Source organism: Trichoderma reesei, assembly GCF_000167675.1.
Source record: "Trichoderma reesei QM6a unplaced genomic scaffold TRIREscaffold_12, whole genome shotgun sequence".
NCBI classification, from domain to species: domain Eukaryota; kingdom Fungi; phylum Ascomycota; class Sordariomycetes; order Hypocreales; family Hypocreaceae; genus Trichoderma; species Trichoderma reesei.
In genome coordinates, this window is record NW_006711159.1 from 667,587 (window position 1) to 693,275 (window position 25,689).

Genomic DNA, 25,689 nt, shown 5'->3' on the forward strand with positions numbered 1-25,689 from the left:
TGCAGGTTGCCGGCGCCAGATGGTAGCGTCATGGCTCTTTGTCTAATTACCTTCTTGATCCATAGCCTTCTCCCTCTCTCGCATCTCTTTGGCTGGAGGGCCATCAGCTATGATGAACTAGCGGGAGAGCCCATGATGAGGCTGCGGTGTGCTGCTTGTGGCAACAGCTCTGGGCAAGGCATTGGAATGCGTCGCCACGGCCTCGTGCATTCCTCTTCCGTATGGGGAAAACTCGGCGAGGAACGAAGAGCTGCGGTTGCTGTGGTGTCTTTTTCGGAGGCATCACTCGGTTTGCGATTCGGCACTTACGATGGACGAGTTGGTTAGTTAATTGAGCCTGCTATGCGCTCCGTGCTTGGGGACGGCCTGCTCGACACATCTTCATCTCTCCTCTCTCGCTCTTTCTCTGTTGACCTCTTTTCTCCCTTTCTTTCATTTCTTTCCTACCATAGCCCTCGCCTCTCTCTCTCTCTCTCTGTCTCTTACACTCAGATCTTTTCTCTGCTGAGTTTCCAACTCCCCAAACTCGGGCCACAACTCCACTCCTTTTCCGTTCTCACTCCCTTTCTTGCAGCTCACCTTTCTCTCCTACATGGTTGTATAGTCGGATCCGGTCAACACCAGCGGCGTCGTACAGCATCTGGTGTTTATCACTTATCACAAGCCACCTCGCTCTGATGAGAAGCTGTATGCTAGCCGCATCCGTCAACGACTGTTCAGTCCGCCACTCCCGAATTCGACCCTCCCCCCACCACATTGATCATTCAATGGCCTTCTGGACCGCCCCTTTCCGGGTTGACCCTACCGCCGACAGAGAGGCCAGCATGTACGCACAGGGGCCTGACGGCCTGCCATCCGATGCATCGAGCGATCTGTTCGGGCAGTTTATGGACTTTGACGGAGATGGCGGCGCCAAGGACCCCCTCGACGACAGCCGCGGGGGCGACTCGACGACAATGGGCGGCGCACCGGATTCGTTCTTCGCGGCCCAGGCAGCCCCAGGTACTGCCTCGTCGGCCGTCTCGTCGATAGACGAATTCGACTTCTTTTCCAACAGCTCTCACATGGGACCGGCCGCGTCCGCGGCGAGCCACGGCCTGGACTCCCAGGAGCTTGCTTTCGGAGTAGCTGCCGATCCGGCTACTAGCGGAGCTCACCAGCTCAACCAACTCAGTCTCAGTCTCAGTCGCAAGTCCATGTCGGAGACCGAGCTGCAGCGTCTTGAAGACATCTCCCTGCACTCCCCGCGGAAGAAGAAGTCGTCTGTCTCGCACCCGCCGTCTCCCACGCCGCCCAACACCTCTACCAGGAAGCCCAAGAAGCTGGTCGAGGCGCTGTCCTCCACCCTCCGCAAGGCAACGACTCTGGGGAGACGGAGTAAAAAGCATCAGTATCAGCAGCAGCAGCAGCAGCAGCAGCCACCTCATCCCCTGCCGGACCGGGCGGCATCTCCTACACTTGATCATCCTCCCATGGCCATCAAGTCGCGAGCCGCACGGATGCCGAGCACGGGCCAGGCCACCGTGGGCAGCGTCTCCTACACGACGCCCTCGCCCACGTCCTACGACAACAGCACGCCGGCGTTTCACCCAGTCTTCTGCGATGACCCCTTTGCTGAGCCGCCGAGGCTCTATCATTCTCCGAGCATGCAATTCTATCATGGCGCAATAGATCCAACGACGGGACATTCCTCCACTCGCCGCATCAAGAGCGAGCAGCATCTGTACCAGGCAGCGTCAAGCATGATGCCCTCGCCCGTAGCCGTCGATCCCGCCTCTCAAGCTCCTCAGCCAGGGCCCTGGCCGCAGCAAATGATGATGGCGGAGCAATGGGGCGGCGCGAGCGCCGACTTTGCGGCAAACCAGGATCCAACATGGTGGGATCTCGACCTCAATGCCAGCATGAACCAAGCAATGCACTCGCAGCACGGCGAATTGCCCTACGAATACGCGCCCTTGCCGGATGCCAATGCAGCCGGGCTCATGATTCACATGCCCCAACCTCGGCCGGTCGTTACGGACATTGGGCTCAACGCGCAGACCTACCTACCGCCTCCGCCGCCGCCCGTTCCGCCTACAGACCGTTGCAATCGGCCTCCGCGAGCTCCGTCCTCGGGAGCGCGGCATCGCAACTTGTCGTCGTCGCCCATGCGAAAGACTCGTGGCCCTTCGGCGTCGCCCACGCCGATGCCCACGCAGCTCCAGATGCGCAACCAGTCGCGGCACAGCTCCACGGGGTCCGTCTCGTCCGTCCGCAGCGCCTCCGGTCGCGGTCCTGGAGCAGCGGGATCCGCGCCCAACACACCGGGCGGCGTGCGCAAGCGCAGGTCGCGTGATGCCGGGGCGGGCGGAGGAGGGGGAGGTGGAGGTGGAGGAGGCAGCATCGGCTTCGCGGGCGACGGCATTGGCTTCGTCAACTTTACACCCAGCGACGGCAGCATCCTGATGACGGGCGTGGCGCCGAGCGGGAGCTCCAAGACGAAGGCGCGGAGGGAGAAGGAGGCGCAGGAGAAGAGGCGGCGGTTGAGCGAGGCGGCCATGAAGGCCGTTGCCGCGGCCGGGGGGGACGTGGATAAGTTGATACAAGAGGGATTTGTGTTTTGATGTTGCATAATACCATTGAGCTTGCCCGGGTACCGTCTCTACCGAAGCTCCTTCGTTGCCTGGACTTCTTTGCTTTCTATACAGAATTATCTTGTAGGTCACTGTTATAATGCTTTGTCGTTTTTGCTTTTCCGAAAGGCCTGCCTTGATTTGCGTTGGACTTGGGACTTGGCATGTTGCCCTGCGATTTCAGTATGATGAGTTTTACCCCGATCCTCATCTCCTTCGTCCTCTGGAAGAAAAAAAAGGGGGGTCAGACGTCTGGTGGATGGGCAAGGTTGGCAGAAGTATCACAGCAATTTCCGCACCTGACATACAACACACGGTATCGGGCACTTGGCTATTCACTCTCTTCTTCTCTTGAGCCTTGGTTTTCTATTTCGATTCTTTATCTTTACCTCTTTTATCTTTTAATCTATCTACTAAAACTCACTCAAAGATTCTACTTATTTCTACTTCACTAGACGACTACAATTTTTCTGTTTTTCTTGCTATAGGATTATTCTAATTCAATGCGTCGAAAGTATTAGCCAGCCAGCGCTGTTATGGGTTGTTTTGTTTCCAGTTTGACATGTACGGGCTCGGATACTAAAACTGAAGCCTATATGTACCTACCTACCTACACCTAGGTACTCGTCCTGACTGTCAGGTTCTAGTTTCCGCCTCTGCTATTGTTGTTGTTGTTGTTGTCACTGTCGTTGACGTCGTTTCAATGCTGTTGGGTTTTGCACAGTTCTCATGACTTGTGTTCTTTGTCTTTTTTGGGTAGGTCGGTTTATGCGATTGAGTCAGATAAGAAAGAAAGGCCGGAAACAGAGCGATGGGCATTTCTTTGTTGAAGCTTGGTATTTTTTTCCCACCCTCCCCTCTCTTTTGCGGAAGGAAGGGGGGGAGGGGGTGGAGAGTTTGGCAGTTGGTTTGGCTTGTTCGCCACGGCGGCGACATGGATTGATTTTTTTTTGGGGGGGCAAATCAGCTGGTGGACTTGGACAGTTGAAAGGGAGAAGAGTATGTGGTGGGTTGATCATGGGAGCAGTGATAGGAGGATTGCGATGACATTGTGTTGATGCGTTTTGGTCTAGGAAGCTACTCCGTTGAAGGGTAATCGATTGCTGTCATAGGCCGATGATCAAGGTTTGCATTGACATTGACATGATGTCGTATACATTCTCAGTAGCCAACGTGGAATAATTGGCATATAACATGATGCTGTGTTACAAGTCGGGGAAATATCTCCCTCAGGTTTATTGGATCTGTAGCCTAATTGTAGTATAGTCCCACATTGATGAAGTCATAATGAATGCCCTCCGCATGCCCTGCTCCTTATAGATGATAAAGACGTATTTACAAAGGAGTAGGGCCCAGGGCAGCAAGGTAGACCAAAAGAGTATAACGAACCAGACCATTGTGTCGGTCATCAATACATGTACCATAACGCCCAAACACATCCTTACAAACGCCGCCATGCCCCCTAGCCCTTGGTGATATCGGCACCCCCTCCAGTCGTTAGATGATCATTCGTGGAATCCAAGGACTGCTACAGGTGTTGTTCCGCAGCGTAGAAGCCTTTCTAATGGTCATAACCTGCGCCGCGCTGCCATGGGCTAGGAAGAAGAAGTAAAAAGTTAGCGAGATGATTGGATGACGTTTGTGAAGACGGAGATGAGATGCTTTACCTGGCATTGTGCTGTGACCGAGTACCGCTTGCTGGAGTGGCCGTGTCCGTCCGCTGCGGCCCCAAAGAGACGCCGGAAGCCACGGGGCTTATCTCCTCTCGCAGAGGGCTGGAGGTGGATGGGCCTCGCTGCGCGGGATACAGAGGGATGGCGGCGTGGCTGTGCCCCTGGCCGTTGGCATAGAGCGAGTTTTGCGAGTTTGTGCCAGAGACGCTGTAAGCGCCAGAGGCCTCGTTGTGCTTGCGGACGTCGCCAGACGACATGGACTCGTTGTCGTCCACGTCAAAGCCGCCCTTGTAGCCAAGCTTGTCGCCTCGAGCCGTGGCGGCCAGGGCGTCGAGCTCGGTGGTGGCGTTGAGCTGCGACTGCGACTTCATGAAGGAGGCGCGGTCGTCGGACATGAATTGATAGCGCGCATCCGGGTTCTTGCGCATCAGGGACAAGGTGGTGGACACAATGACCATGATGAGCAAGATGAGGGAAAAGGCCGCGTTAAGGATGAAGAGGACAACGCCGACGACGCCGACAACCAGCAGCGGGGCATCAAACACATTAGTGAAGATGAAGAGGAAGATTGCGTTGAGGAAGTTGACGACGCCAATGGCAATGTTGAAGGAGTTGGTGCTCTTATCCATCCAGGGACGGAGGACCGAGGCTCCGATGAGGAAACCTGCTTCGATGATGATGAGAGCAATGGCCTGGGTGACGCCGCTGCGCTGGGCCAGCGCAATGAACATGGACTTGATGAGGGTATAAAAGAGAAGCGGGATGATGAAGTAGTAGGCCGACGCGCGGAACTGGACGTAGAGAAACCCCCACTTGTTGAGGGCCTGCGGATCGGAAAACAGAATGTAGGCGGGATTGCGGTGCATGGCGATGGAGCGGCGGGCGATGCGGATGACCTTGCTGGCGCCCCAGGCCAGGGTGAAGAGGGGGCCGAAGAAGAAGAAGACGGCGAGGACGACCTCGGCGGCCGAGTCGCGCTGAGTGAACTCCCACAGGCAGAGGATAGCCATCTGCGGGAAGCCAATGAGGCAGACACGGAAGAGGATGCCCTTGAGGACGGTGATCCAGCCGTTGCGGAAGTCGAGGAACTTGTCGCGCTTCATGAGGCCGCGCTTGGCAAGAATCTCGAGGAAGCCCTTGAAGGCGGCAACAGCGCCGGCAACAATGAGGGCGAAGATCCAAAAGAAGACGAGGCCAGTCATGAACAGGTTGGTTGTCTCAATGCCAGCCTTGAAGGCGACGCGCTGGATGCCAAAGACGATGTAGCTTCCGGAACCGGTCATGACGTTGCCGCGCTTGAGAAGGTTGACGGCGGGCTTGGGCATCATGGCCACGCTGCGCTTGAAGAGGCTCAGGCCGGCCTGCGCGACCTGGAGGCCGCGCTTCTCGATCTGGACGGAGACGGTGGTGAGAGAGTCGAAGATGGTGGACGGCGTCCCGCCGGTAGCGCGCTGGTACCAGGTGAAGATGGTCTGCATGAAGCCCACGCGGATGATGCCCATGGACCATTGGAAGTCCTGGGTCCAAGCCTGCACGATGGGCGGGAGCCGGATCCCGGTGAGACCGACAATTGCCTGGGCCTGGAAGTAGCCAAAAAGCGAGAGAGAATTGGCGGCAACGTGGGCGGCGGTGTTGGAATGTCCCAGCCCGTTGATGATGGCGGACGAGACGAGGGCCAGGCCGGCGATGATGGCGGTAGCCCACTTGACGCCGACGAGGTTGACGGTCTTTCCATTGGAGATGTCGGCCTCAACACAGGCAACGCTGTCGCCAGTGCCAGTCAAGTTGACTCGGACCTTGACCGTGGCATCCAAGTCGGGGATCTGGTAGGCAATGCCGGGAATCTGGGAGGAAGCCGAGGGGCTGACGGGCAGGTTGAAGCCGAAGGCGATCTTGCCCGACACCATGGGGCAGAGGCCCTGGAGGCCAATGTCGCAGGGGTCGACGGTCTGCCTGAGAAAGGTGTAGCCGTAGGCGGATGCCTCGATGTCGAACTGGACCTTGCCCTGGACGGACGACGTGGCCACCATGTTGATGCTGGCCGAGTTGTTGTTGGGCGTGTAGACGACGTTGAAGAGACTGGCCTGCAGGCTGGAGTCTTGCTGGCAGAGGTTGAGCGAGTTGGACAGCAGCATCCTCTCGGCGGCGGCTTGCGACAGCAGCGAGGCCGTCATGGCCAGCAGGGCCAGCGGCGCCCTGAGGAACGACCGCATAGTGACGGGGATCGGATGGATGCGATTTCCTTGGTGTTGAATATAGACGTTAGAAACAGAGGCGACGGGCTTTTGGCGAGTCGCTGTCGAGCAAAAGAGCTGGGGGATCGTCGAGGTCGGCGCCGCGATGGCGTCAAATGACGGCGACGAGGCTAAGGCGAGCGGAATACGAGGTCAGACGAGGCGAAAGCCAAAGTCGGTGCGCGCGCAGGGCTGCTTTGGTCGCTCTCGTCGGCACAGAATGGCTTGATCACCCTCGAGAAGCAGCGTTTTGCCTTTTCGTCGTGTCGGTTCGACGCTGTCTTTTTTGTACGGTCGTGGGTAAATGACGTGTTGCTTGGTGATGCAAGGGTTGATGACGAAATGGGCAGATCTGCGGAGCGAGCGAGATTTGCGAGTCGGCTGAACGAAGACCAAGGAAAAGAGACCAGGAAGAAGAAAAAAAAGATAGAGAGAAAGCGAACTGTCGCTGACTGACACCGACGAGTGCCAAAGGCGGTATGAGGGCGGCTGCGTCGGCACCGGACGGGAAACTGAAGCGAATGTGACGGAGATGGATGATTCTGGCGAGGATGGCGAGAGGTTGCAGAGAGCGAGTTGAGTTGGAGGAGAGAAGCAGAGGGAACAGGGGGGGAGGAGGGCCTGGATCTGTGGTGGATTGAGGTGATTTAGTGGGCGCAGGCGATGGAACTCACTGTGCATCAGCACCGCATCAGTGCGGCAGCGGCTACAGCTGGGCGCCAATCAGTGGACACGGGGGGGGCTTCAGGCTAAGTGGTGCTACAGGTACAGTAGGTGGAGGTACTGTACGGTGGACGCTAGAGGTTCACGGGTGTGTCCAGCCACCGCGAGCAGCGTAAAGATGTGCTGGAAGATGGAAGAGGGAGAGATGGACAACTTTAGGTGGCTGGCTGAGGTTGTTGCTTGCTGAAATTTTACCTAGGTAGGTATTTGATGTATGTCTCCAAGATTCTACTGTAGAGAGCATCGATGGGCCGCGGATCGCTGGAAAGCGTCCATCCAGGTCGTATCCCGCCCCTTCGTACCTAGCCAACAGGCTAAGAATAGCGATGAATCTTTGCACTCTAAGCCAGATGGACAACTGCCAGATTCAAAGTCCCGTCCGTCCCCCGTATTATCTTGGCTTGGGCTTGTCAAGCACATGGAGAGCAGGTCGCGCGGCGTTACTCGTGCCGGCCATGCGGGGTACATGCCCATGGCCCTGCATCCCCACGCGACCCGATGTACCCTGTCGGTGCGCCCCAGGTCTCTTTTTTGGGGACTCCACCCGGCTGAGGACACTGCTGTGGAGTTTGATCCGGTTTTTTTCCCGTCTTTTTTCTTGGTTTTTGCGCATTTTTTTTTTCCTCATTCTTTTTTTTGCAAGCATCGACTTGGTTTTTTAGATCCGGATAGTCGGGTGCCGGATTTTGCGTGGTCACTGCCAGAGCTGGTCTTGAATTCTGGGACGCACGTACGGGTGGTTTTGCGTGAGGTTCCCTCACCTTCGGTACTATGTAGTAAGTTCTTCTATTTGATGGCTCGTGTCAGTCTCAAGCGCTTCTGCAGACACGCAAACGAACATGGATTGCATCAACCTACTTACCTAGTAGTAATACCTACTAGGTAGCTCTCTCTCACTTGCTCCTTTTTTTCCCAGCATTCTGACGCGCAAGACATTGAGGCTGGTAATCCGTGATGACGCATGCGCTTCCATTCCACCCCATACATGTCCAACCGAGACACACACAACACATGCCTACTCCATCAAGGCCCCGGAATGCCGCCAAGCAGCCAGCCAGAATCTCAGACATTGAGAGCCCAGAAGCGAAATAATCAAGTAGTACTACCATGTGCTCTCTGGTCGAACTGAACTTGTGATGCTGTTTTCCAAAGTCTGCGGGCTTGGCGGGCTTGAATTACTCGTGTGGCGCAGCTGAGACGGACATTGGCCAAGGCAGCTTGGCGGCCAAAACCTTGTTTTGTTTTTATCGAGAGGAGACTTTCATGTTGTAGGCGTCATCAAGAGAGAGGACGATTAGTAGTATCTCCTTTTCAGGGTTTCTTCTTGGCTGGGGGGCATCTACTAGGCATCTGCCAGGTCAGGGCGGTGCTCAGCTTTGCCATCCAATTGAGAGTGAAATGCTTGCCTTGATCTGCCGACTACAAGTTGGCATGATAGAAAGAGAAGCATATAACAAGACAGTCTTGGACACTGATTACAGATAGAAGTGTATGCTTGGACTCAGTGATATATTGCAGTGTTGACTGGAGTAGCGATCACTTCCTCTATCTGCCTACCTACCTACCTACCTAGAGGTCCTCGACTTGGTAGTAATTGTCCTGGTAGAGGTCGTCTTTCCAGTGCCCAAGTATAGATGGGCTGGTGACAGTCCCTCCTGCATGCGCCTGACTCTGAAACACTGGACTGGACGACAGCGCCTCTTAAACTCATTCAGTGTGAAACAGCTGGGAGAATGTCACTCACTGTGCCGTTCAGGAGATTGTTTTGCTTATTGTGCTGAGTCCAGTCTGCTGCTTGGATTTGCGCTCAAGTTGCCTACCCTATGCTACCGTGATGAGAATGGGGAAAGGAACATCAAACCGAAGGAGGAGACGGCGGCGTCAACTTCAAAACATGAAAGCATCGAGATCATATATTATATAGACATGTCCAGAATTTACCATTACAAGAATGCTCAAATCCGGCGCCGTATCCTCTGACTTTGCGGACAATGCTTGCCCATCATGCCATAATGCATTCCCAGTCTGTCGAGCAAATTACGCACAAGGTATCCAAGATTCCATTCCATCAGAGCGAGACCAACAAGAAACAAAAAACAAAGAAACAGACTCTGAAATCCATGAAAACATAGCCCTGAACCTTTACAAAACATCCCACTGGATATTCCACGGCTGCGTCCCCTGCCGCAAGCTGATGCCATGCTTGTAATTGCAAATTAGCTCCTCCTGATCCACGCCGCAGTGCTTCTGCCCGTCCCTGCCGACGAACCACCCCAGCCCGTACGTCTTGTCCTCGCCCAGCCGCTGCCGGACCTGCGCCGACGAGAACTTCTCGGTGCCCACAAAGTCGTAGAGCATCTTGCTCTGGTGGATGTAGGCCAGCACGGAGGCGATGGTGTTGGGCTGGCGCGGCAAGAAGGGGTGCCGCCGGCGGAAGAAGACGACGAGGGCGACGCAGATCATGTACAGCAGGATGAAGAGCGAGAGGGCGACGGAGACGTAAAACGACTTGACCGTCTCCGTGCCCGAGTTGATCTCCCACGTCTTGTCCTCGTCGCTGTAGACGAGCAAAAAGTCGTGGCCGTCGACGGTGGCCAGGCCGGCGACGAGGACGGTGAGGAACTCGGCCATGACGCTGCCGAAGCCGACGGCGAAGACGAGCAGGTGGCCGTTGAGCAGGGCCCGCACGGGCATGTAGCCAAAGGGCAGCGCCGTGTAGTCGAGGAGCAGCGTGTTGGCCGGGGCGTGGCGCCGCGAGAGGATGTAGTAGGGCTCCATCATGCGCACCGCCGTCTCCATGCCGCCCCAGGCCATCTTGAGGAGCACGGCGAGCACGGTGACGACCCAGGGCGCCTTGTCCGTCACGACGGGGGCGGGCGTGAAGAGGAAGACGGGGATGAAGCCGGTGAAGAGGCAGAGCCCGACAATCATGGAGATGATGCCCGCCGAGCGAAGCAGCACCGGGTGCGGGTTCGTCGGCAGGTCAATGTCCTCGGACCTCTGCTTCTCCTTGGACGTCACCGGGTTCGCGTCGTCGGGCGCGAGCGACGAGTTGCGCAGCACGTAGCGGTTGTACTTGAGCCGGTTGTGGATGTCGCCGTGCGGCGCCGTGTCCATGTCCTTGAAGTCCATGAGGATGTGGCTCACCACGGCCATGGAGGCCAGGCCCGCGATGCCCCGGACGTCGGACAGGAGGCCCGACTTGCGCGACTGCAGCAGGTACGCCAGGATGCAGCCCAGCACGGCAATGACGCCGAGCGTCGCCGTCAGCAGCCGCGACCAGACGGGGCTGAAGCCGAGCGTCTTGTAGCCCGACGGGTTGGCCATGCGCTCTGCTCGGCTCGGGCTGAGCACCACGGCGGCGGCGGCAAACGTCGGCACCAGCGACACGGCCAGGATGGTGGCGATGGAGGACACGGCCACGGCGTAGTGGCCCTTTTTCAAGGCCCGGAACGGCCGGAAGAAGTTGAAGCTGGTCGCGTAGTCGATGTTGATGGAGTCCGAGGCCGTCGCGCCCTCCGCCTTGGAGAGCTGGTAAAAGGCCTCGAGGCGCCGCACCTCAAAGTCGGTAAACTGCCACAGGACGCCGTAGATGACGGCCAGCAGCGTGGGCGCAAACTTGATGACGAAGTAGACGCCCTGCTTCACCTGGTCCGGGGACGTGAACTTGACCAGCGGCTTCTGCCTGTACATCTGGAACAGCACCTCCTGCATGACGGCCAGGGCCAGCGAGACGAGGATGAGCAACGTCAGATACGGCCACCGCATGGAGAAGGGCTTCCAGTTGGGCTGCGGGAAGAATGTCTGCGTCTTCGTCGTCGCCATCGCCGTCGCCTTCTCCTTGACCGGGTACGTCGACTGGCGCATTCCGCCAGAGGCAATGTTGGGCCCTTCGATGTTGCTCAGGTCGGCGCCCACAGGCTCCTCTTCCACGATGACCTCGATGACCTCGCCGCGGCGGTTGGCCTCGTCCTGGCCCACGTGCCGCAGGGCCTCGGCGCGGTTGAGCCGCTTGCTCGGGTTCCGCCGTGAGAAGGAGCGCGAGAGGGACTGCGAGAGGCTGCGCTGGACGGCGGTGGGCGACGACAGGAGGTCGCCGCTGCGGACCTGACTGTCCGCTCTGAACCCCTGGCCCAGGCCTCCGGTGAGGTTCCCCCTGGCTTCCTGCTCTTGCAGCTTCCTGATGAAGGCGCTGTCGTGCGACGTCATCGGGCCCAGGGTTGCCGTGAAGTCGAACGCAGGCACGGCGTCGTCAAGGTCCTCGTCCTGCTCGTGAATGGCCTCGTACCCTCCGCGCGCCGCCGGTCTTGACGTGCCCATGGGGGCCGCGCCCTGGAGAAGCGATAGGTCGTAGTTTTCTTCCTCTCTTATGCTCTCAGGCACGGTCTGCTGTACGGAAGAGTAGCTCGGCTTCCGACTGCCCCTGGACAGAGTCCTCGAGGGAGGAGGTCCGCCCTGAGCGTGTACGGGGGCATATCCAGCGCCGCCAGCGCCGGCGTAGGAGAAGGAGCCGGTCCACGAAGCGGGCGAGTAGCTGCGCGGAGGGCCGTATGACGCGTATGCTGAGGATGCCATGGAGCTGCGGCGGTCGTACTCGGACTCGAGCGACACGATGGACTCGCGGCCTCGCAGCGGATGAGGGCCCTCGTCCGGGTCGTAGCGGCCGTCCAGGTCGCTGGCGTCTGAGAGGGCGGACACTTTGTGGGAGAGATGCTGGTCGGGGCGGGGGCCTGCCCACGGGTCTCTGAAGGGCTCTCTGCCCTGGTGGTTGTTATGATGAGCCATGGCGTGGCGGAGAGATCATGGCAAGACTGGGGTTTGAGAGTCTATCTGGTTTTGGTGAGAAGAGTGGGAGAGAGCAGAGGTCACTGGTGAAGAAGTCTGTGAGGTTTTTGGGTTGGTTGGCGAGTCTGTTTTGTTTGCTTGTTTGCTTGAAGACGGGACGGAGAATGGCGGCGATGATCTGCGTCGTACAGAGAAGCCGGCTTGATGGAGACGGAAAAGGAGGTTGCGGCTGCAGCTGAGGGCTGACTGAGGCTGGGGAAGGGCGAGGGACGGTGATAGGTCGTGGATGTCAAGGTACAGTATGGCACGAGGAGGAGTCCACCTGGAGAGGCTGTGGCTTGTGTGACCTGAGTATGTGATAGTGCAAGCGGCAACGAATGCAGAAGAGAAAATAAGAAGAAGAAGAGAAAGAGATGGAGAGAGCAAGACGAGATGGAGTGAGACAAGAGAGAGAGAGAGACGGGGATGGGCGAGCAGCTGAACAGGACCTTGTGGATAAAGCCGGCATATGGGTGATCACCAAAAGTCCGCCATCGATCACCGTGCAGTCCAGCTCAGCCAGTCAGTCAATCAGTTGTCAACCGAGCAACAGGTGGAGAAGACTGACGACGACGACGACAAGGAGAAATATGAACAACCTGGGAATTGGGAAAAAAAAAAAAAAAAATCCTTGTGAGGCTGGGCGAGACAGAGTAGTAGTAGTATACGAAAATGGGTTGTGCTCTGTAGGTATGACGGATTCGATCGAACCGGACCATCGAATCAACCGTCCAAGCTAGTAATAGGTAGCAACCACAGAAATAGCAGCATATAACACGATTAACCCGGCATACACGTACCTACTTATCTAGGCTAACAAGCGCAGCTCAGCTCAGCTCTCTATCTCTCTCTCTCTCTTACTCTCCCATGCTCGCATCTCTGCCCCTCTCTCCGGGGGAACAACACCCTCACCGCGGTAGCGCCTCATCCCAGCCCCCAAAGTCAGCCATGGAAACCCGACGGCGCGTCTATTGCGCCAAAAGAGCGCCTGATCTGATGGCTTTTCCGGGGCTGCGGGAATGGAACCCTCCCACTCTCCCCTGGGCGCAGGTTGCAGTTGTCTGGGGCTGCTGTGATTGGGCAGATGGGCAGCATTTACGAGTACACACTTGATGTTACAGGTTCGTTTTTGTTGAGCCTCACGGCGGCCTCTTTGCCCTTTCTCTCGACTTGTGTGACGAGGGGAGTTTTTTTTTCTTTCTTTTGAGAGGCGAGCGGCGACTCCAAAGTGCTGTTGTAATTTGATGGATCTCATTGTCTTTGACAAGGTGAAGATGTGAGATTATAGTGTGATGGGATATTTCATGGGTTCATCGCGACTGGGGCTTTTTTTGCCTCTGGAGACACGGCCTTCTTTATATAACTCTCGCAACGTAAGCGCCTCAAATTTGCATCTTGGAGATTGAATGCGGAAAGCTGATTCAGCACTGGATCACGATAAATAAGGTCCGGACGACTGGTCTTTCCGATTAAGCCCTGCTTTCTCGAGTTGCATCGCATGAATCATGTTTCTATTGCTTATACTACTCGATACTTGGTCAGATATGCTTGCTGAGCTGAAATGTCTAATACCTACTGGGGGAATAAATCTCCCAGGTTCCCATAAGGGTGCCGTTATATACATGTAAGATTTCTTCTTCATTAACCCCCCCCCCCCCCCCCCCCCCCTCCCAAAAAAAAACTCCCAATTCAATGCCCCGCCATGTCATGTCCTTTAAATCCAGCATTAATTGATGTCCATCTCGGCTGCTGAAAAAAAAAAAATTGATGATATCGAACAAAAAAAAAAAGAGGCAAACTCAAACGATGCCATCGACAACTGCCGCTGCCATCCCGACAATCATGGGGAGGCCAAGAATAAGCCGCAGAGTATAAGGCGTGCAAAGCACGTACCAAGCAAACAGCAGCAGCGGGAACCTGACAAGGAGCGACGACAAGGACTGCGTTAGAGGCGACCACTCCATGGCCGCGAAGAAGACAAAGAGCCCGACGGCCCACTGCTGGACCACGAGACCATCGCCGCCGCGCCTCGGCTGCTGTAGGATGTTGCTGCGGAGGAGGCTCCAGGCGCCGCTGGACTGGACCTGGCCGCAGCAGGGGCGGTTGTAGGTGACGTTGTTGATGCGGGCGGCGGCCTCGAAGACGGAGCCCGGGGGCGAGCCGTAGTTGTAGTAGTCGACGTTGAGGACGTTTGGGGCGCGGCCCCAGTCGGCGCGGCAGTTGTTGGCGGCCAGGCCGAGGCTGCCGTAGCCGTCGGCGGCGTTGGTCTCGTTGAGCAGCGACACGGCGGGGACGAGCAGCTCGAGGTTGAAGACGTTGAACTCGGCGTTGAGGTTGTGGTTCATGAGATAGAGGCGGTCGCGGGCGGCGTCGGCGGACAGGTCGGGGGGCCGCTGGACGGTGCAGGGAAAGGCGCGGTCGACGGGGTCGAACTGCGTCTCCCACATCTGGGAGAACTCGTCCATGAGCCAGGGGAAGGCGGTCTGGTTGGCCTTGTAGTCGAGGAACATGACGACGCGGTTGCCGTGCAGGATCATGTTCTCGAGCGTGGGCCAGTCCTCGAGGGCCATGGGGAAGACGGTGGGCACAAAGGTGTACTTGAGGATGCCCGTCTGCTCGATAAAGGGCACGTACAGCGCCGGGTCCGAGTAGTTGCCGTTGCCCAGCAGGATCGTCACGACGTCGTACGGGTGCGCGTCCACCCACTCGTACACCTCGCCCAGCCAGTCGGTGATGGGGCCCGCGTCGAGCAGGTCGCAGGTCGTGTGGCAGAAGTGCGGCACCGTGCCGTTGGCCGGCCACTGGATCTGCGCCTGCAGGAAGCGCACGCCGTCGTCGAGCTGCGTCTTGACGGGCAGCTCCTGGTTGGAGCCCGAGTTGCCCGGCCGCACAAAGGGCGAGTTGTGGCAGCCGACGTGCGTGATGTTGCCAAACTTGCGCGAGCACAGCTCCACGTGGTTGTTGCACGGCTGCGTGTTGGTCGGCTGCGGCACCGCGTCCGTCGCCGTCGCCGTCAGGTTGCCGCCCACCGTCAGCGAGCCCGTCGTGTAGGTGCCGCTGGCCGAGCCCGTGCTGGTCCCGGAGCTGGTGCCCGAGCGCGTCTTGGAGCTGGCCGCGCCGGTCAGCGTGATCTTGGAGTGGTACGTCGTGTAGACGCCCGTCGGCACCGCGTCGCCGCCCACGCGCTGCGTCTTGGTGCCCTGGTAAAAGGTCAGGCCCGTCGTGTCCGAGTACGACACCTTTTGCGCGCCGGCGGCCTGCACCAGCAGCGTCAGCACGCCGAGGGCCGCGGAGGGGACGACTCTCATGATGGGTCGACGTTTGGTGTTGAGCCCGGTCCACACAGCCTCTCCGTTTGGCAGCTGCTCAGCCCGGAGCTATGCAGTTGAACCAAGAGAATTCAAGACTCCGATTCACCGGGGACAGCTCGGATAGGTATTAGATGATACGAGTCCGGCAACAACAAGAAGAGGTGGTGCAGCCTGGACAGAAACACGCGTAATGGTACTGTACGTATGAGGAGCCGAAGCCGGTTGCTGAATTGGCGGTTCCGCTCTGGGGACAGAGGATCGCTCTCAATTCGTAGATGGAAGCTCCCGATCGGCGGCCAGCTGAATGCTCATCCACTTTTTGGAGCTTGTCGGTCGTCGTCATCAACCAGAGGCGGTGGGCAGATGGTGTGCCAGATGGACGTCGAGATGGCCCTCTGCTTTTCGAGGTTGTCACCGAAGCACTTGGGCGTCCCTGCGTCACTTTGGAGAGAAACCTGTTTGATCCGGGGTTGAGAAAAAAGCTTGAAGCTGGACCAGGAGGTCAGGGGGAGTGGAGACCCAAGGGGAAAGAGAGGGAAAAGGAAGAAAAAGACCAAGAAAAAAAAAGGCGCTGAAAGTGATGGGACAATGAAGCCGAATTATATGCTCGCTTCATGCATCTATGTAGGAGGTAGTATGTGTATAGTGTGATGAAATGGGGATTGTGCCCTGCTTCGACCCCCCGCGAACGTCGGACAAGCTTCTTTGCCGTTCTGTGGAGGAGACCAAGGAAAGGAAAGAAGAGATAAAAAAAAGATGATAGAACAAAAAGGGATCGCGGAGATGGACAAAGCTGGACGGCCGTTAATACCTGCGATCTGCGTATCTTATGGGACCCCGGCAGATGGGCTGCAATTGAACACACCTCCAAAGGTCCAGCAATTGAAGCTACCGGAGCACATGCCTGCCATGTCAGGTTGCAGACGGCGCATATTATTAGTACTATGAATACTACCTAGAGTATCTCATAATGTAGCCGCAGCCCACGGCGGTCCAATCGAGCCTCTTTTTGCCGCGAAGCGCTGGTTGTTGGTCTGGCGAGCCGGTTCGATGGATTCCAGCCCTTCTTGTGTACGAGTGACGGGCGCTTCCTGTAACCGGACCTGAACCAACTGCTCTGCTGCCTTCGTGGGTACGAGTAATACTACATGTGAAGACAGTACCCGAATTCAAACGGGACCTGAGCGGGTTGGGGCCTCTTACGAGGGACACGACTCGGGACTCAAGCTCGACACTGCCATTGCCCTTTCTCTCTCTCTCTCTCTCTCCTTGACCTCAAGACCCTCCAAAGCCCCCCCCCCTGGTATTATTAGACCCTGGTTCGCTTCGCAGCATGAGGCATGTCTCACAGCCACCCCTCCACTCCTCCATCCCCGCTCCAGCAATCTTGTTGATGGGAAAAGTAAAGCCAAGTCTTCTGATTGCGTCTCTTGTTCTCTGGCTTTCCCACTTCTTCTCCGGAGGCCAAGGATGGCGGAGCGAAGAAGGGGGAGGGGACGAGAAGAAGCAGATGGGCGCTTCGGGGATTGGCCAGCCTCGGAGTGTGTTTGTTGTACTATGTACTCGTATCGTATCGCACGAACAATGGCATGGGAAAACCCAATGCTTCCTATTCCCAAATTTCTCTTGTCGCTCCATGGCATCAACGGGTTCTAATTGCCGATCCGCATTTTGCCTCTTTGACTCTGCTGAGGCCCCTGCCCGGCCTGGCCAAGGACTGAGTAATACATATTACTACTACTGAAGAAGACGACTATAGGAACCGGGTAGACAAGACGTGCACTTCCAGGGAGTTCATTCTTGTCTTGTCTTGTCTTGATTTTCCCTTGCCAACTTGCTCTCTCTCTCTCTCTCATGTTGCGCAAGCTAAAAGACGGTGGCCGTGGGTCAGGCGTCTATCGTTTTGTGGCCCTATGACTTCATCACCTGCTGGCCAATTATCACTCTCCTGCGTGGTCATTCTCTCTCAATAATTGTCCGGCGAGATGGTTATGGTTAGAATGCGACCACGAGATGTAGAGGACCAAAGCCAAATCCGACTCTGTGCCAAACATGACCTGGCAACAATGGCCGTCCGGTGCTTGTCGGGAGACATCTGGAATGGAATCATTCGGACGCTGGGAGGGTGACTCTGGCAGTCTGGGTCCCGATCATGAGGCGGAGCTGGAAACGAGGGACACGGGCGGGGACACGCAACCCTGAATCGGCACTCTCGCTCCGATCTGCCGGGAGCTGGCTGGCAGCCTGGACGGGATGGTGTGTGTGTGTGATGTACGAGTATGTATGTGCAAGTATTACGAGTAGTATTACTGCATGTCATGTCATGTACCCTCCAGGCATGAGATACGGGTACGGGTACGAAAGCTGGGCCTGGTGACACTGGCAATGTTTTCCCAGCCGTGGGACAGACAGCAGAGCAGGTGGCACAGGTGATGAATTGGTGCTATCCCGTTCTGTACCCGTTCTCTCTCAGCATTGTGCCTGTTTATAACAACAAGGTTCTCATACATACATGTGCCCGTCTCTTCACAAGGCCTTTGCATCGCCAACTCACCCTCCTACCAGGTATTACTACTACTACTACTAGGTATCCCAAGACGGACCCAAAGGGCCTCCAATTGGCGCATCGCCCTGCTTCCCCCCTGGTCTCCCTCATGTCCGTCAATCTCTCGTCCAGTCGACGGCAGCTAGCCGCTACTATGTAGGAAGCCAGCAGCGCCTCGTGGTGGATCTGCTGAGCCCTGGGAACAGTCAAGGGGGGTCCCCTGCCAAGAGGGAATGCCAGCGGATCCGATGAGCGGCTAGGGGGGGTTTGCTTGTTGTTTCAACGAAAAGCTTGAGAGGGGAGAGTCCCCTCCAGCTGCGTCCAGTGTTGTTTGACTGCGCATGAATGACTGGTGACGGGTTGCCCACTGCTATTCTTTTGCCTGTTCTGCTTCTGGGTTCCCCCCTGTAAAGCGGGCGGTACTTGTACATAGCTCCCCTCGTAATCAGGCGTGGCGCCTTGTTGTGTAGGTACATACGCCGCCAGGGTTAGGTACTACTATCGCCGACTCGAGCCTTGGCTGTCTGTCTGTCTGTCGTCGTGTAATACGTGTAAGTGTGCCCGGTATTATTGTATGCATGGAACTTGGGTGGTTGACGGCATTGAAATGTCTTGGGCTCCATTTTCTATTCCTGGCCATCTGATCTACCTTTTCCCTCCCTCTCTCTGTCTTTTCGGGTTTTTATTTCCTTTTTTTTCCCCTTGTGTGTGTGTGTTTCTTTCGTTTTCTTCGTTTCTTCATCTTGCGTTTTATTTTCTTGTTTATTTCGTTTTCTTCGTCGTCTTTTGTCGATCTGTTTTGTCATCCTCATCTCCATCCATCCATCCATCCACCCCCCCTTGCCTCCACAGCAACAACAACAACAACAAGAGGCAGAGCCTTTTCTTGTGTTATTCACCCCCTTCTCTCCTCCTCTCCTCTCCTCCATCTAACCATTCCATTCCTCATTCACCCTGTTTTTTTTGTTTCTCTCTTTTTGCCTCCTCATGGCAGTCATGGTCTCCCAAGCCATGGCCGTGCGGCAATGGACCGCCATCATCGCCGGCCTCTGCTACTTCGTCACCATCCCCTTCCTCATCCTCGTCCTCATCGGCAACACGCACATCAACGGCTTCCTCGACGACATCTTCTTCTTCAAGCTCGACGTCTCCCACATCATCCCCATCTCGGTCGAGAACTCCAACCTGCTCAACTCGGTCGCCCGGAGCCTCGGCCTGCACGACTTTTACCAGGTCGGCGTGTGGAGCTACTGCGAGGGCTACAACGATGAGTATGTTCTTCTTCACCCCCCTCCCCCTACTATACTATATATATATATATCATATCTGTGCAAACATGGAAAAAGCTCACATTTGTTGCTCTTCTCTCTCTTCAAATAGAGGCGTCACGTTCTGCTCCCCGCCGAAATCCTTCTTCTGGTTCGACCCCGTCGAGGTCCTCGTCGGCGAGCTCCTGGCCGGCGCCCGCATCGCCCTGCCCTCCGAGGTCGTCACCATCCTGACGCTGCTGCGCATCGGCTCTCAGGTCATGTACGCCTTCTTCATGTCCGGCACCGTCCTCAACTGCGTCCTGCTGCTCCTGACCCCGCTGGTCCTCAAGACGCGCTGGTTCAGCCTGTGCACGTCCCTCATCGGCTTCGTCGCTGGCCTCGTCCTCACCGTCGCCGCCGTCATCGCCACCGTCATCAGCGTCGCCGCCAAGATTGCCCTCACCGCCCAGGACCAGCTGAATATTCACTGCGACATTGGCGGCAAGATGTTTGTCTTTATGTGGATCGCCGCGCTGGCCACCGACTTTGCCTTTATACTGCATGCCGCCATGGGCTGCTGCTGCGCGCCGGATAAGAGGAACGGGTCGAGGGCGGCGTCGCCGTCGTCGTCGTCGGGCGCGCAGGAGAAGAAGGATGTGCCGTCTCCGATACCGAGCTTCATGCGGCGGAGGAATCGCATGTCCTCATGAAAGGATCAGAGCCTTGTTTCGATGAGGGTTTAGAGCGGTGGTTTTTTTCTTGCTTTTGATTATTGCTTTTTTGCCAAAGATTGGATCGGGACCCGGGAAATCAGGGTTAAATCACGTTATGCATCTCATGGTTGCTTTTTTTTTTTTCCCTTTTTGCAGAACGCAGCTGGTTTGGCAATCTGAATGGGCTTATGGCACTTTTACTTATAGATCTACTCCATGCCATGTGTAGCAACATGTGCTGCTACTGGTAAGGGGCGGACACAGAGGCCGCAGAGGAGCGGAATGGCATCGAGGGATAGAGGCCATCTGGATCTGCTACACATATACAGATCGCTCAGATACAAATAGAGCAGAGGCTGGTTAGACGAGCCAGACTCGAGCAACACACCGGGAAGCGATTGCTGCCCTTTACCTTTTCAGCTTTCATCATCATGACATGTATGATATCGTGTAATGTGCGTGATGCAAAAAAAAAAAAAAAAAAAGATAAGATGCTTTAAACCACTCTATTCGTGTTGTGCTTGTATCTGTTTACTCTTCTTGTCTTTCTGATATCAGTCGTCACCTTTGCATGTCCCTTGATTAAACTGCTGCACATGCCCCCCGTCCAAGTGACTTGTCCTTCCCATTTTCAAAGATACTGGTGATAGTCACTGGCTAAAAGTCAAGAGAGAGAAAGGGCGGAACACAAGGTATCCTACACACTGCCCAACACACCCGTCATCAGATCCTCGTCCTCCACATTCATGTCGAAGCCGATCCCGGCATCCGCATTGTCCTTGTCCATCCGCTTCTGCTCACGAAGCACGTGTCTAGCGTACTCCTTTGTGGTGCCCAACCGCTCGTTTGTCGCCCGGTATTGTTTCGTCAACGCCTCAATGCTCGCATGGCAGCGGGCCACCTCGGCCGCAAACTCGGCTTCCGTCATCAACTTGTACTCTTCGTGGAACGTCAGGTAGCTTTCGCCAGCCGTGGACCCGATCTGGAGCTCGCCATGGAGCATTCCGGACTCAATCATCTCGCTGATCAGCATGAGAACGTCTCCGTCGTCCGTGAGCGTCTCGGCTGTAATGGCGCTGAGCGTCGTCTCCCGGATATGAGAAATGGAGACTTGCTGGTATATCCGGCGGAGGTTGATAATCTGCCACTTCTGATACGAGACCAATACCTCTTCAAGCAGGCTCATGTTCTGGTCCTCTTCCCAGACGGCTCGTCGTTTCTCGAATTCTTCCCTGAGTGCTGCCGCAGCGTCCGTGGGGAATAATGACGCGATATTGCTGTAGGCCTCGCTGAGCCCAGCGTAGATTGACCTTGTCGAGCTGGCAATGTAGGAGGGTAGAGTGGGGGGCTTTCCAGCCTTCAGCACCCCTACCAAAAGCCACTTCTTGTAGCACTCAGTCATGATCTTGCTCACTCCCTTGTCTTTGGTAGGATGCCCAATGACTCTCTCCAGCGCCGATTGCGCCTTGGACCAGTCTCTCCTTGAAATGTACGCCATGGCTTGGAGAAAGTGGTATTCAAGAACGGAGGTGCTCTTGACAACATCTGTCAGGCCCGCTGCGGGTATATAACTCTGAGGCTGGAGCGCCGTATCGTTGAGCTCGAGGCGCATGGGAGCTGGTGGTCGCAAATAGTAGAGAATATCGGCATCAAAGACTCTGAGAGCGGGCTCGATGCAGTTAGCATCGTAGGCCAACTTCGCCATGTTCAAATGTGTTGATGTAAAGACAGATCCGCTCGGGTCGATCCGAAGGATTGCGTTTGAAAGCAGTTCCACTGCAACTTTGGGCTATTCCACGTCAGCAGCTGCTGGAGAAGCAGACGCGTTTCCGGACTGCACCAGCTCTCGTACCGTATAGAAGCTACTGGCATCATCCAGCAGGGATTTGAACAGCGGCCCAACATATCTGATTTGCACGGGATCAAACTGTAAGAGGAACCGCAGAGCCTCGTCCAGTATCAACGCACGCGGAGTAGACGCAGGAGTCGGGCCGCGGAGAAGGATGTCGATGATTGCGAGGTGGCCGATGGTGTTGGTGAGTGGATCTACCAGCTGATCATGTTGTCAGTACGGCATGTCGAAAGGCTAGTTCGAGGAGGGCCGCATACCTGGATGGCTTCCAGCGGCTGCTGCAGGATCGCGGCTCGTGCTGCGGGCGGCAGGTTTGTTGTTACTGAAGCCGCATAGTTTCTGGCGGCCGTATCGAAAGCCTTGGCTGATGAGTGGGCTTTGACGTCTGGGTTGAAAGCCTGGAAGATGCCCCTGAGGGTGTCCATGGCGGATGAGCTTCGCTGGCTGGTCGAGCTGTGGGAGAGAGGCAGCTCGAGTGGGCTGCTGGGAAGGATGGTGTCTGTCTAGCTGCTGACTGTCCCTCGTCTGCCTATCGTCATGCTCGGAGGCGGCGGGGAAAACCAACAGCTGATAGGGAATTCTTCTCGAGCCAGGCCGGGTGTGTCGGTATGACCAGCGAATGCTCCGAAGTCGTGATCTGAGCAGCTCTGAAGATGCAGACGAGAGGTTGGCGGTACGAGGTTGCAAGTACCAAGGTAGTAGTATGTCACGGAGCTGCCATGGTGGGGGAAGCAGCAGCTCGAGTTGGCGGCGTTTAGCCGCGATAAGATAAGAAAGGCGTTGGTGGTTTTTGCCTTTATGTTGACCCAGTCGAAGAGGAGAGATGACAAGATGCAAATGTACATGTATCCTTCTGGCGAGGCGAGGAAAATGGAAGAAGATGGTAGTCCAGAAAGTGCTAGTTTTTCTTCATGCATGTATACAATCAGCTCTAAGGCCAGTTGTGCGGCAATGTATCATCCAAGAGAGGGAGTCGATGAACGGCTTAGGCTTGCAGCACTTGAGATCATCATCACGACATGCGCTCCATTATGTGTTGCATCTTTGATATGATTGAGATATTCATGACAGACTATCGCTGATTGATCATGGTTAGATTCGATAAGATGGATATCTGCGGAGCTCTGAATGTCTCCAGTATTTCCAGCGCTGAGCCCTCACTACATGTACTGCTGATTGGGGATATTCTCCTCCAGCTTCGTTCCGTTAACCGTCGGCAAATCCGCATCTACCAGGACAAAGAACCCCCTCGCGGGCTCTCTGTTGCCGTTGTTCTTCCAAGCATGGAGCGTCCCTCGCTGCCCAACAATGTCTCCCCGCCTCAGCACCGTCGTCTCGCCGCTGCCCATAATCAGCTGCACCTCGCCCTCCATCATGACGCCAAAGTCCACCGTTGCCGTCCTGTGCATCGGGGCCTCCGTGCCGGGGAGGAAGTCGACGATCCGCAGCACGGTGCCGCCGCGGATGCTGAGGCCCACGTTGTGCGGGAGGCGGTCCTGATATGCTCGCAGGTCTTGGTCGTGTTCGAGGATGGCGGGAGACTCGTTGAGGGAGTAGCCGAGAGTGAAGTTCATCCCGCCGGGGCTGATGCTTGGGGGATGCTGGGAGAGGGTCTTGTTGATGATGGGATTGCCATCTGCGTCGTGCTCGGTGATGACTCGTCGTAGAGGCGGCAGGCCGGTCGAGGCCGGGGTGGATGTTGGTTCAGTTGTAGAGCTCATGGTAACGGGAGTACTGATCAATGATCTCTGGATAAGGTATAGATATGAATGCTCGGTGTCTCTGCCAGAATCGAGCAATATTGCCGCTGGTCATATATATACACCAGATTGCCTCAATATGTCTATTGCACACATGTTGGGGTCTTCCGCCGACGGAGTTTTGACAGTAATCAACATCTCCTGCTCCAAATCAGCTTACACTAGAGTAACTCCGACAGCTCAAACGCAGCTCACGGCCTTTTGCTGTCGTCATAGTATCTGTTGGACAGACTAAGCATCAGCCGTCAAATCAGTAATCCATTGGAGCTCCTGTTAGCTGGTTGAAGATGACCTACACGGCGTTGGCAGAGCTTATGGCGCTCTACCGAGATGCTCTACACAACTCTGAATACAGCGTGAGGATTGCCCAAATAAGCTTATACGGAGATCATCTCCCATGTTCAATCACTAACTCGGCCTTAAATACTCTATGTTGATACTATGATTGTTCTCGGCGCCCTTCTAAGTTGCCCCCCTTGAGCTTCCTATAATCCTGGTCTGCTGCCGTGAAGTCGTCCAACTCTAACCCATGTATCATTGACCCATTGTCATGTCTCTATTCTGTAATAGATATTTCTTCCTTATTCAGCTTGCGCTTGTCATTTCCAAGGCGTAGTGGCTCATTGAGGTCCCGGGACATCATACATCTTGCCTCCTGTTCCCTTGCCCCAGGGGTCCTTGTCCGATGCTGGTTTGTTAGGCGGCCCAATCGGACCCCAAACAAACTGAGCAACGCGGCCCTTCGCCGCCCGGGAGGCATGAGGTTCTACATAGCCATTTCTCGTCAATTTCATGTGCAAAGGAAACTGAATCGTCGAGTACGTACCGGGCTTCGTGTCCGCCACCATCGCACCCAAAGCATCCATCGAAGCAGAAACTCTCGCCGCCCTCCGGCTCTGCCACGCAAAGTCGCTCGGCGACGACGGCGCCTCCGTAGGCGAAGTCTCCGAGCTCGAATTCTCACGGGACGCCCACATGCTCTGCTCTTGCTGCTGCTTCTTGTACCAGGCGGGCAGGCCCTGGAAGAGACCCAGGGCCTTTTGCGAGGGCTCGTCCAGGGGCATCTCGTGCTTGAATTTGCAGCCCGTCTGCGTGAAGGCGCATCGTCCCTCGTGGATCCACATGTCGCAGTATACCTTGTTCTTCTTTGATGTCGAGGGGCTTGTGGCGACTATGCGGTCGATCTGGTGCTGGGAGATGTGAGTTTCTTGAGCAGAGGCGAGGTGTGGGAAAGAAAATAGTGAAAGGGGGGAGGTTGAAAGAGTATCGAGGTCGTCTGCAACTCACCTGGACGCGATCCGATGGATGTCGAGGTCCATTTACATGGCACGCCTGGGAGTCTCAGCTTCCTCTCTTGTGCCCTCCCTTTCAGGTGAAATCTCTCTCTTGGCCACAAGTGTTTACAATTCCAAAGCAATTCGCTTACCTTGACGGTGATGGTCTGGCTCATATCCGCCATCCCCTTGGGCGGAATGCCTCTCAGCGGCGGCAAGACCACCATTCCGCGCCTCTCGGGCTCCCTTGGCGGAATCTCGTTGAGCGCGGGCAGCATATCGGCCGGGACAAGTCTGGTCAGCTCGCCGTTGCCCCGATTCAAGTAATACGCATAACCGTCGTTGAAGACGCCAGGCCCAGTCGGCGCCGTGATCCCCCTTCTCTCGGCTTGCCCCATGCTTGATGGGACATGAGCTGCTGCAGTCGTCTGGACAGGAGGGGAGCGCGTGAAGACGTTTCCATCGGGGCAGAGTATCCGCCAATTGTGAGAGGAGAGGCCTCGTGAAAGAGGGGCAGCAGTACTGAAGCTCAGTTGCTGCTGTTGCTGTTGAGAGATTGGATAGGCCACGAGCTGCTGTCCGATGGCATCTCGGCCGTTCTGATTGAAGCCCTGGATGAGGTAGCCGCTGAAGCTTGGGTGATGGAGGTTCAAGCCCATCTGCCTTTCCATGGCAGCCTCGGCGGAGCAGTCTCGGAGGTGAGTCGAGAGTGCTGGAGGCTCGGGGGACCACGGCATGCAAGATATGCTTGCCGGCCTTGAGCTGAGTCCACGGGAACGATCCATTGCTTTATGGGTGTTTCAGGTGCAAACGGCGGTAAAGTGTATGAAGAGACAAGAGTATGAGTAATATAGATGGCAAGGCTATGGGATACTGAAAACAAAGAGCCTAGTTGAACTGTGAAGAGAAAGTAGAGGG

General features: G+C 56.1%; 8 protein-coding genes across 8 annotated transcripts; 2 read left to right on the forward strand and 6 right to left on the reverse strand.

Moving 5' to 3' along the window:
• Positions 1 to 824: 824 nt before the first annotated feature.
• On the forward strand, positions 825 to 2,603 carry TRIREDRAFT_4430 (uncharacterized protein; the record flags this gene model as incomplete). Its single annotated transcript, XM_006966138.1, has 1 exon — positions 825 to 2,603. The coding sequence occupies one exon, from the start codon at positions 825 to 827 to the stop codon at positions 2,601 to 2,603; it is 1,779 nt and encodes a 592-aa protein (XP_006966200.1).
• Positions 2,604 to 3,865: 1,262 nt separating this feature from the next.
• Positions 3,866 to 7,030, reverse strand: TRIREDRAFT_79085 (uncharacterized protein). Its single transcript, XM_006966360.1, has 2 exons — positions 4,280 to 7,030; positions 3,866 to 4,207 (listed from the first exon to the last, which is right to left on the reverse strand). Exons 1-2 carry the CDS (start codon positions 6,496 to 6,498, stop codon positions 4,174 to 4,176), a joined length of 2,253 nt encoding a protein of 750 aa, XP_006966422.1. The 5' UTR covers positions 6,499 to 7,030; the 3' UTR covers positions 3,866 to 4,173.
• Positions 7,031 to 9,384: 2,354 nt separating this feature from the next.
• Positions 9,385 to 14,115, reverse strand: TRIREDRAFT_63464 (uncharacterized protein; the record flags this gene model as incomplete). The annotated part of the gene is made up of 2 exons (XM_006966361.1): positions 9,385 to 11,616; positions 14,026 to 14,115. Coding segments are annotated over 2 exons (2,322 nt in total), but the record flags the coding sequence as incomplete, so codon positions are not given.
• A 23-nt stretch (positions 14,116 to 14,138) lies between these two features.
• On the reverse strand, positions 14,139 to 15,374 carry TRIREDRAFT_63558 (uncharacterized protein; the record flags this gene model as incomplete). Its single annotated transcript, XM_006966362.1, has 1 exon — positions 14,139 to 15,374. A coding segment is annotated over one exon (1,236 nt), but the record flags the coding sequence as incomplete, so codon positions are not given.
• Positions 15,375 to 18,832: 3,458 nt separating this feature from the next.
• TRIREDRAFT_79089 (uncharacterized protein) lies at positions 18,833 to 19,882 on the forward strand (the record flags this gene model as incomplete). Its single annotated transcript, XM_006966260.1, has 2 exons — positions 18,833 to 19,193; positions 19,303 to 19,882. Exons 1-2 carry the CDS (start codon positions 18,910 to 18,912, stop codon positions 19,880 to 19,882), a joined length of 864 nt encoding a protein of 287 aa, XP_006966322.1. The 5' UTR covers positions 18,833 to 18,909.
• A 563-nt stretch (positions 19,883 to 20,445) lies between these two features.
• TRIREDRAFT_49304 (uncharacterized protein) lies at positions 20,446 to 22,360 on the reverse strand. The gene is made up of 3 exons (XM_006966363.1): positions 21,995 to 22,360; positions 21,738 to 21,938; positions 20,446 to 21,674 (listed from the first exon to the last, which is right to left on the reverse strand). Exons 1-3 carry the CDS (start codon positions 22,160 to 22,162, stop codon positions 20,583 to 20,585), a joined length of 1,461 nt encoding a protein of 486 aa, XP_006966425.1. The 5' UTR covers positions 22,163 to 22,360; the 3' UTR covers positions 20,446 to 20,582.
• A 537-nt stretch (positions 22,361 to 22,897) lies between these two features.
• TRIREDRAFT_63381 (uncharacterized protein) lies at positions 22,898 to 23,458 on the reverse strand (the record flags this gene model as incomplete). Its single annotated transcript, XM_006966364.1, has 1 exon — positions 22,898 to 23,458. One exon carries the CDS (start codon positions 23,456 to 23,458, stop codon positions 22,898 to 22,900), a length of 561 nt encoding a protein of 186 aa, XP_006966426.1.
• Positions 23,459 to 24,117: 659 nt separating this feature from the next.
• TRIREDRAFT_108566 (uncharacterized protein) lies at positions 24,118 to 25,556 on the reverse strand (the record flags this gene model as incomplete). Its single annotated transcript, XM_006966365.1, has 3 exons — positions 24,118 to 24,263; positions 24,324 to 24,687; positions 24,924 to 25,556. 3 exons carry the CDS (start codon positions 25,554 to 25,556, stop codon positions 24,118 to 24,120), a joined length of 1,143 nt encoding a protein of 380 aa, XP_006966427.1.
• Positions 25,557 to 25,689: the final 133 nt, after the last annotated feature.

What these genes read in the sequence shown, in the direction of transcription:
- TRIREDRAFT_49304 (XM_006966363.1), bottom strand. Translation starts at nt 22,162, where the DNA reads ATGGACACCCTCAGGGGCATCTTCCAGGCTTTCAACCCAGACGTCAAA. An exon ending in AGCCGCTGGAAGCCATCCAG is followed by an intron (nt 21,939 to 21,994) that starts GTATGCGGCCCT and finishes CAACATGATCAG; the next exon opens with CTGGTAGATCCACTCACCAA. An exon ending in ATGCCAGTAGCTTCTATACG is followed by an intron (nt 21,675 to 21,737) that starts GTACGAGAGCTG and finishes GACGTGGAATAG; the next exon opens with CCCAAAGTTGCAGTGGAACT.
- TRIREDRAFT_79085 (XM_006966360.1), bottom strand. Translation starts at nt 6,498, where the DNA reads ATGCGGTCGTTCCTCAGGGCGCCGCTGGCCCTGCTGGCCATGACGGCC. An exon ending in CGGTCACAGCACAATGCCAG is followed by an intron (nt 4,208 to 4,279) that starts GTAAAGCATCTC and finishes TCTTCTTCCTAG; the next exon opens with CCCATGGCAGCGCGGCGCAG.